At 42.4% G+C, this 9,571-nt stretch overlaps 1 protein-coding gene across 4 annotated transcripts; it reads left to right on the forward strand.

Moving 5' to 3' along the window:
* Positions 1-794: 794 nt before the first annotated feature.
* Positions 795-9,536, forward strand: LOC139380376 (spermine oxidase). 4 transcript variants are annotated; one of them, XM_071123002.1, is made up of 4 exons: positions 795-906; positions 6,414-7,606; positions 8,112-8,301; positions 8,951-9,536. In XM_071123002.1, the coding sequence occupies exons 1-4, from the start codon at positions 886-888 to the stop codon at positions 9,086-9,088; spliced, it is 1,542 nt and encodes a 513-aa protein (XP_070979103.1). In that variant the 5' UTR covers positions 795-885; the 3' UTR covers positions 9,089-9,536. The 4 variants fall into 4 exon arrangements, with proteins under 4 accessions (XP_070979103.1, XP_070979104.1, XP_070979105.1 ...); XM_071123003.1 differs by lacking the exon at positions 795-906 and adding an exon at positions 5,013-5,275; XM_071123004.1 differs by lacking the exon at positions 795-906 and adding an exon at positions 5,022-5,565.
* Positions 9,537-9,571: the final 35 nt, after the last annotated feature.

Here is a 9,571-nt window from a genome sequence, read left to right on the forward strand (position 1 = left end):
ATTGCTCCCTGGGCGGCGATATCGTTTAAGGCACCCCCCTCACCTCTCTGATTCACAGGGGTTGGGTTAAATGATGCAATAGACACATTTCAGTTGATTGCATTCAGTTGTACAGCTGACTTGGTATCCCCTTTTCCATTTCCCTATCAGTAATAAAATCAGTCATTGGTACCTGGCAATGTTGCAAAAAATGTTCTAATAATGTCCAGAAGATGTCAGTAGCATAACAGTCACCAGGAAGATCATGCTTTCAAACAGCTGCTGTAGCTACACATGTCCGGCAAGTTGTAATGAGGTCTGGATATGCATGAATGTACAAATTATGGAGTGCACAAATTAATAAAATAGAATTCCAGAGTGTTCTTAAGATGCCACTGCAAGATAAATGTTATTTTGCGTTTTATAACGTGTTATAAAGAGGACTACCGAAGACATTCGAAGAACCTTGTTCTAACTGTGCTAAACTGTATGGGTCCAAAGGCTAGCCTACCCAGTGTGAGATTTTAGTCCAGGATTTAAGGCAGAAACCACACGGAGAGGCGTTGTCAGAATTTGCGTGAGAGAGTAGAGAGCATCAATCCATATACAGTACATAGCGTATGCCAATTTGAATTATCATGAGAATCCATATAAACAGTTGTTTTTGTTATGGTCGCTATGTAGCCCTTGTATATTATTGTTGTGTGTTCCTTTTTACGCAACTTAAAATGTCCTACGGGAGCCACCATACTTTAACTAACCAGTTATGTTAGCTCAACAATGTGAGGAGAGTTGTAGACACACCCAAGCAGTTTATAAAGACTTTAGTCTTCTTCTTCCTACATAACAGTATTCTCTCTTGAAATCTGAGTCCTTGAGTTTCCCAGCCCAGCCTGCCTAGGCTATATGCTATCGAAATCAACACAGGTAGGCTGCAATTGTTTTCAATTATAACGTTGATTCGAGCCCTGAATGCTGATTCGCTGACAGCCGTGGTATATCAGACTGTATACCACAGGTATGACAAAACATGTATTTTTACTGCTCTAATTACATTTGTAACCAGTTTCTAATAGCAATAAGGCACCTCAGGGGATTGTGGTATATGGCCAATATACCACGACTAAGGGCTGTATCCAGGCACTCCGCATTACGTCGTGCATATGAACAGCCCTTAGCTGTGGTATATACCACACCCCTTCGTGCCTTATTGCTTAAATGTATAGCCTGTTTGACTGAAACCTTAGCTTACAGCCCAATACATTTTAAACTACATCTTTAGCTAGTCTACTTAGCATAGAGAAAATAGTCCTCTATACCACACCACCACATTCCACTATTTAACCTGTCTAATCCCACTCCAGACCAACGTCTGTGAGGTCAGAACAACACCCCCGCAACTGTTATGCAGTAAAACTTCGCAGTCCCAAGTATTTCTCTGCTGCTGCCAACAACCTTTTATTTTCTGTGATTTAAAAAATAAAATAATTTATGCAGTACAATTGGCAACCATAGCTATGAATGCCAAGAAAACTACCTCACTGAAGCAAATACAGTATTCTTCCCATCACTCTCTATTAGTCTCTGCCTAATCGCAGGAATCCTCTCAGGATCCCTCACCCTGTACCCATCTTCCTCTACCACTCTCTTCACCACTTCCGCATACGACACTATCTGTACTACTCTGACGGTAGCAACCTCAACCTGCCTTTCTCTCACCGGACACCTCCATCATCTCATGCGCTCTTGCACACTTCTCACATCTAGGACTCTTCCTTCTACTTACTGCTGCAACATGCCCATAAATTTGACCCATTAAACACCGAAGTATTTCACGGGATAACTCTCACTTCCTACCCTAACCTTATCTGCCAAAGATTACAGCAAAACTCAACAGAACAGACAACTTATTTTCCGTTTCCCAACGCTCTCCGGCAGGATCTGTGTCGCAACCAGGGTTGGGGAGTAGCGTATTAAAAATGCTTTCACACTTCTTTGTTTTCTCAATGCCATTTAAATCAACATTGAAAAAAGGTGCAAGTTTAAGTTTGTTCCACTTGAGCATGTCTGAGCACAAGTCAGAAACCACCCTGATGACACACCAAATATGTTTGATGGGATCGCTGGAAAAGCTCAGGAATAGGTTTTTGCAACCAGGCTACAGTCCAAGCTATGTCTTACAGTGGTGCGACTGCGGTTGGCATCTAAAGATTAATCCATTTGAATAAATACTTGGAGGTAAGGACAACAGCAGTGGTGTAGTCTAAAGGCGATACGGATATCACTTATTATTGATATCTACATAGCACATTGATGTGAATCACACTGCTGCTCTCTCATTTAGCTATTTGCGCCTAGCTATGGTGGTTGTTGTGACTGTTCACCAATCTAAATGTCTATTTGCTCAATCTAATTCATGCTGATAAAAAACATTAATCCATAGCCCTAATGGAAACATTAGCAACAACCCCCAGTTTTGATTATTGCAATCTGTAGTTGCTACATCCATTTTTGGATAATTTTTGGATCTCTCTCTCTCTCTCTCTCTCTCTCTCTCTCTCTCTCTCTCTCTCTCTATATATATATATATATATATATATATATATATATATATATATATATATATACTGTATATACGGTTGATGTCGGAGGTTTACATACACTTTAGCCAAATACATTTAAACTCAGTTTTTCACAATTCAGTTAGATCACCACTTTATTTTAAGAATGTGAAAAGTCAGAATATTAGAGAGAATAATTTATTTCAGCTTTCATTTCTTTCATCACATTCCCAGTGGGTCAGAAGTTTACATACACTCAATTGGTATTTGGTAGCATTGCCTTCAAATTGTTTAAGGCCTATAGCAAATGCAGCACATGGCATTCATTTTTCACATGTAAATAGCACTTTTCAGTAGTGCCCAAAGCATGCCATTCCATGAGCGCAGCATTTTTTTCAACTCGAACCATGACATCAAAATCATAAGCAACAGAGTAGGCCTGGCCAATAAGTCCTTAGTTTTTGGGTTATGCTCGCTCGGGTAAAGCAATTTGGCTAATCTATACTTCCATATTTCCAAGTCCTATTCTTGAAGATCAAGGGGTATAACATTTACTGGAATGACTGTAATTCTGATAGACTTTGGTTTTTAATGTAAAGATGTCATTTATAATTTAATCGTATTACTATATGTAGAAGGTAATGGGTTAAAAGCAGCCTACATAACCAACCCATAAAGTAAAATTGTACATCCATATATGGCCAGCTATGTAAACTTGAACATTGATTTATTCTGCAATAGATGTCGTTCAATTGGTAACATACATTTTTATCTTCTTCTAATGCCTCTTAAGGGGAAAGTAATCTAAAAGTAACTGAATGTAATCAGATTGTTACTGAGTTTGGATAATCCAGAAGTTACGTAACTGATTACAATTTTGGACAGGTAACTAGTAACTAACAGATTACATTTAGAAAGTCACCTACCTAACCCTGGTCGCAACAAATGGCGAACAGACACCGGGAATCTTCACTTTCAACTGATCTTCCTCAACATATAATGCTACCCACGTTATCACTCCTTTCAAAGGTGCCCTGCTCTGGAGATCAAAGCAAGTCACATTTATTGTCTCTAATCACGTGATCCGGAGCACCCGCTCCCTCTGGGCTGAAGAAACACAATAAATCATCCCTAGTCCACTCCTAGTTACTTTCACCAACTCAACAGTCTCAAACCTCTTCTCCACCCAACCTACCACCACATATTGATCATCCAAAATGGAAGGATCCATTCTCTACACAAATATCACTCGCGCTGGCCCAGAATCATCCTTTACATCCTCGGACACGGCCCGACCTTGGTGGTCCTCACTGCAGGAACTTCCTCCACACTCTCGTCAGGGCCCATCACTGAGCTACTGAAACACGTATCCCTTTTTTTGTACTTGAAACCAACCTTCCTTGTCACACTGCTTCCCTCTACACTCAACTTCTTCTCAACAGTCATCACTGCACCTGCCACCAAATCAAATCAAATCAAATGTATTTATATAGCCCTTCGTACATCAGCTGATATCTCAAAGTGCTGTACAGAAACCCAGCCTAAAACCCCAAACAGCAAGCAATGCAGGTGTAGAAGCACGGTGGCTAGGAAAAACTCCCTAGAAAGGCCAAAACCTAGGAAGAAACCTAGAGAGGAACCAGGCTATGTGGGGTGGCCAGTCCTCTTCACATCTAATTCATCTTCACACTCGTCCTACTCCATTTCCTAAAGTTCTTCCAAAAGTTCTGTGAAATCCCTCATTCCATATTCCCTCAAACGTTTCCACTGCTTTCCTTTTTTTCTTGTCCATTATCTTCTCCTTCACTAGATCTTTTAGAAGGCCTGTGTTATCCTCCACTCCATGTTGATTAATAATATGCTCCACTTTCTTCCTTATTTCCTTTTCTGAAAATTATATATTCTGAATCGGGGAGGATGGATAAAAATCCACTTTTTGTTTGTTGTTGAAATGTAGTTATTTTTTTACATTTATTTTTTACTTTCAATTTTACACAAAGCGTACCATGACTATGAAAAGTACACAGCTCTGGAAAAAAATTAAGAGACCACTGCATTTTACTATTTATGTGTTTGGTTTATTCTATAAACTACTGACAACATGTATCACAAATATTGCCAGAGCAGAAGGAAGTTTGTTTTCTTCCTCCACCAAATTTCACAGTGGGTGCGAGACACTGTGGCTTGTAGGCCTCTCCAGGTCTCGCACCCACTGTGAAATTTGGTGGAGGATCGGTGACGATCTGGGGGTGCTTCAGCAAGGCTGGAATCGGGAAGATTTGTCTTGGTGAAGGACGCATGAATCAAGCCACGTACAAGGTTGTGAAAACTTGCTTCGGTTTCCTCCTGAACTAGACTTAATGGCTTTTCGGTTAAAAAAAATGGGGGAAATATTTGTGCTCTCTTAATAAAACATAATTTCCCACCACCATTTTCAGGATTTTCTGACAACTTCCGGATGTTGCACACCTCGTGAGTCTTGTTTACCACTGGCTGAACACGCACCACAACATCAGGAAGTAGCATTAGCCACATACATGGTGGTAGACATGTGTGTTTTATTAACAGTATAGTATGCAAATTTCCCATATTTTGTTCCATAGACGAGCTATTAAATCTAGTTAAGGAGGAAACCGATGCCTTCACAGCCAGAATAAAGGATGCTTTATGTATGTCAGTCCATGGAGGGGACACGAGTGTATTACCGTCGAGGCTGACAGCGTTGGCTCCTAGAGGTAATACGACATCAGGAAGAACTATGCCCACTAGGAAATTGACACACTGTACATTGTAGAGTTAAAAAACATCGCTAGCCGAACACAACCCGTTCTCGCTAAGCGAGCAATTGAATTAAAGGGCAACTACACCCTCCAAATGTACTGTATTGATTGTTCCCAAGACCTCAAACGTGCTCCTGATGTGGTTTAAGCATTGTTGTGATTTTGAGAGTGAAAACATGAAAAAACGGAGGAAGACTCGAAAACCAGGACAAACTTAACCGAGAAAACATAATCTACACCTAGAGGTAATACGACATCAGGAAGAACTACGCCTACCAGGACACTCAGCGCTAGGTCTCGGCGATAAATTGAGAACAGCGACACATTTCTAACACTGTATTTTTTTTGTACACTTTTAACATAGGCTCAGGCCCGGGTGTGAACTCATATCCCAGCTATAATGCCTTGCATAATGCCTGGGAATAAAACACTTCAAGTGTGGCTTAGAGGCAACTTGAATCAAACAAATGCGAGGTGTCTTCAAAATTCTATTCATATTATGCATAAAACGAACAAAATGTAATAATTTGTATGGGTTATATAGATTAGCCATTGGCTCAACTCGCCAAAGGGCACAATTTACCCCAAAGCAACCATTTTGACTATATTAGCCCACACAGCTACAAGGATACACTTTCATGATAGGTTTAGGACCTCATCTTGTAGCTAACTAATGTGTGAAACAGTTTTAAGACTATAGATTTTGGCTTAGATACAAGCATCATGAAACCTATAACACAATAATTGGACTTGATTAATACCTTTTTTTACCTAAATTTTTCCATGTGGTTTCTTCCTTCACAGACTCCATAACATGATGACCTCTTCTTAAATATTTGGTCACATGATTCATTTTGTGTATAGTTTCCTATAAACAAAGAGTGACTCAACTAAACCTTTGGCACGACTTACCCCTCTGTCCCTTACATTTTTGGCTAAACTTTTGAGCAACTGAAATGGTCTATTATTTGTTGTTAAACAGCTGCACAAATACAGCATGCAATTGAAAAGTTTAGTTTTTGGTGAAGGAATGTGTCCCAAGCGATTCTATGGTGACAGGGCAAAAACTACCATTCTCACCTCCTTCCCTCAGGAGACAGCTCACTGCAGAATGAGTCCACACAGTGCTGCCAGAGTGGTGGTGGTTGGTGCTGGTCTATCAGGCTTATCTGCAGCTTCCACCCTGGTGAAAGCTGGCTTTCGGCACATCCAAGTCCTGGAGGCTATGGGCAGGCCCGGAGGCCGGGTCTACACCACAAGACCCTTTGGCCAGAATGTAATTGAGCTGGGGGCCAACTGGATCCACGGTCAGGAGGCCAACCCTCTCTTCCTGCTAGCCCAGGAGCAGGGCCTGCTGCTGGAGGAGAGAGGCTCAGCCAGCATCATGTGCCTGCCAGGCTCTGTCACCCCTAGGGACTACTTCTTCCGGGAAAGCAGGCGACAGCTTCCGGTGGAAGAGGTGGAGCAGGTGTGTTCCTTTTTCAGCGGGCTCACCTCCAGGGCCTTCGAATCAGAGTTGGAGCCTAGGCACAGCAGTCAGAGCCTGGGGGGCTACCTGGACGAGGAGTTCGCCCAGTCACCCCTGGCGGCCTTGGAGGACGGCCCGAGGGTATTCGAGTGGTGCAAGAGGAGCGAATGCACGGATGAGGCCAGCTCCTCCCTCTATGAGGTGTCTGCCTCGCAGCTGGGTCACTATGTGGCCTTGGAGGGGGGCTTCTTCAATTCTCTGGGCCCCGGAGGCTATCAGGCCCTAGCAGACACCCTCGTGGACAACCTTCCGCCTGGAGCCTTGCTGTGTGACAGGCCGGTACACAGCATCCACTGGGCCCTGCAGGAGGAGAAGAACCACACCCGTCCAGTCAGAGTGTTGTGCCAGGGGGGCCAGTGCTTCATGGCAGACCATGTCATCGTGACCGTCCCTTTAGGCTTCCTGAAAGAGAATGCAGTGGCCATGTTTGAGCCAGCACTCCCCAAGTCCAAGGCCGACGCCATTGAGAGACTGGGCTTCGGCACAGTGGATAAGATTTACCTGCGGTTCGAGGACAGGTTCTGGCCCCACGACTGTGCCGGGATCCAGCTGGTGTGGGACGCTGGGCCCGAGGATGAGGAGGTATACCAGCACTCTCAGTCAGAGGGTGGGGCCTGGAGAGACATGTGGTATAAGAAGATCTGTGGCTTTGACACGGTGGCCCGCCATCCCACAGTCCTCTGCGGCTGGATCACAGGCCGGGAGGCCCGACACATGGAGAGCCTGGACGAGAAGATAGTGGGAGAGGTGTGTGTAAGGTGTGTATCAGGTCTGCTTATCAATCAGGTGTACAGGTCAACGGTTCAATCATTGAGTGTGTGGGAGAGAGTTGTGGCCATCATATCTCATCACTGAGATATGTGACATTCATGTTGAACCTTTCACCCTGCCTTTAAGGTGGTATCTGTAGATGGCCTCAGATTCCATGCTTTTTATGCCCTTAAATACCCTACAATGGTTTACCACACTAATATTTAAGGACATTTTATTCTGCTATTGTTTTGTGCTTGATGACAAAAGTGACTTTGTAAAGAAAACTCGTAAGTAAAATAAGCTATTCTTATTTTTAAACAACCTATTTTGCAACATTCAAGCATGAGCTATTGCTCACAAAGCAAAAAAACTGTGTGAGAATGCATGCATGAAGAATTAAATCAGAAACACACAGTCATCACTTTTAATCCCATCATTAGTCAGCTATTCTTTTGGCAAACTGTGTGAGAATGTTCAGGATGAGTAACAATCAGGCTTGTGTTTTGGCAGAATGCTCAGGTCCTTCACTGGCTGGTCAGTACCAGAGCCAGCCCAGGTCCTGATGTCCAAGTGGGGGAGTGAGCGTTTTGTCCGTGGGTCATATACGTACCCCCCTCCAGGAGTGGACGCTGTGAGGGAACACACAGCCCTGGCAGCCCCTCTTCCTTTGCCCTGTGAGGCTGGATACTCACAGGCAAAGGTACAGTACATGACGTTCACAACCCTTCCGGAGCGCACATGATTCTGACAACAACTTTCATGTACAGTTGGCAACACTTTAAAATGAAGATAGCTTCTAGTAACATTAAGCATGCTTCTAACTGCTCATTATTGCAATAACTAATATCTTTGACATACCTACTTCCTAATAACATGTTAGTAAGCATGTACAGTATTTTGACATGGCTAATATTGGTACACACACAGTCAAGTTTGTAAGTGTATGAACCAGCGATATGTCTCTTAAGTTAGCTAACTTGCATTTGAGACGGCATCAATTAAGCCACGGTATCACTCAGAATGATCTCAGTCAATATTCATTTTATGGTGGTGCTTTGTAGACTGTGACCTCTTTTTTTAATGATGCGTTGTAGAATTGCACAATAAACACATGTGATTTACAGTAAAGATAATACTCAGGGACCAAAGTTTGTGTGTTTGTGTCTGTCAGTTGTGTGTTTGTGTCTGTCAGTCCTGGGGTAAATTCAGTTTTCAATTTAGTCAGTGAATTAAAATTATATTCATGAAATGGAAATTATCCATTGTTTTCTATGAAGATTTTTCAAATGATGAGTAGAATTTCAACTTACTCCCCGAATTGACCTCTACTCTGGTCTCTGTATGTTCAGCCTCTTCAGGTGCTGTTTGCTGGCGAGGCCACCCACGCGAACTTCTACACCACCACTCATGGGGCCTACATGACGGGCATCAGAGAAGCACAAAGACTCATTGACCATTACTCCGATAGTGAGCCCCGATTCCTCTAACGAGTGATACACAAAACGCCTCATTTACTAAGAACTCTAGCTTGTCAGCAGGTTACTAATACTGATGAAATGACCATGAATTGTTTTCGATATCTAGTAAGCAGCTGCTTGAAATCATTAGCCACTATGAATGTCGCCACTATGGATTCAGCTGTGGACTTTGGTCACCATCATACGATTGTGTTAAAGTTGAAGTGCTTTGTAATTGTAGTTGTATGTCACAGTATCAGTTCTTTCTTTTAGGGATTGGTTAGCATACTAAGATTGCCTGACTTATAATGTAATGACCTTTTTCCTTTTTTCGTGTAACTTGAAACCGTAGCTGTAATTTTAAATGACACCTTTTTTGTTGTTGACAAATACATTTTTTGTGGGATGAATATATTAATTGGATCCCAATTAGATATGCCACACTGCCATTTGTTTTCACATTAAAAGTTGATGCACATATCAGTATGATTCATTATGATTTGCTGAAGGTAT

This window comes from Oncorhynchus clarkii, chromosome 22 (genome assembly GCF_045791955.1).
Source record: "Oncorhynchus clarkii lewisi isolate Uvic-CL-2024 chromosome 22, UVic_Ocla_1.0, whole genome shotgun sequence".
In the NCBI taxonomy this organism is placed as follows: domain Eukaryota; kingdom Metazoa; phylum Chordata; class Actinopteri; order Salmoniformes; family Salmonidae; genus Oncorhynchus; species Oncorhynchus clarkii.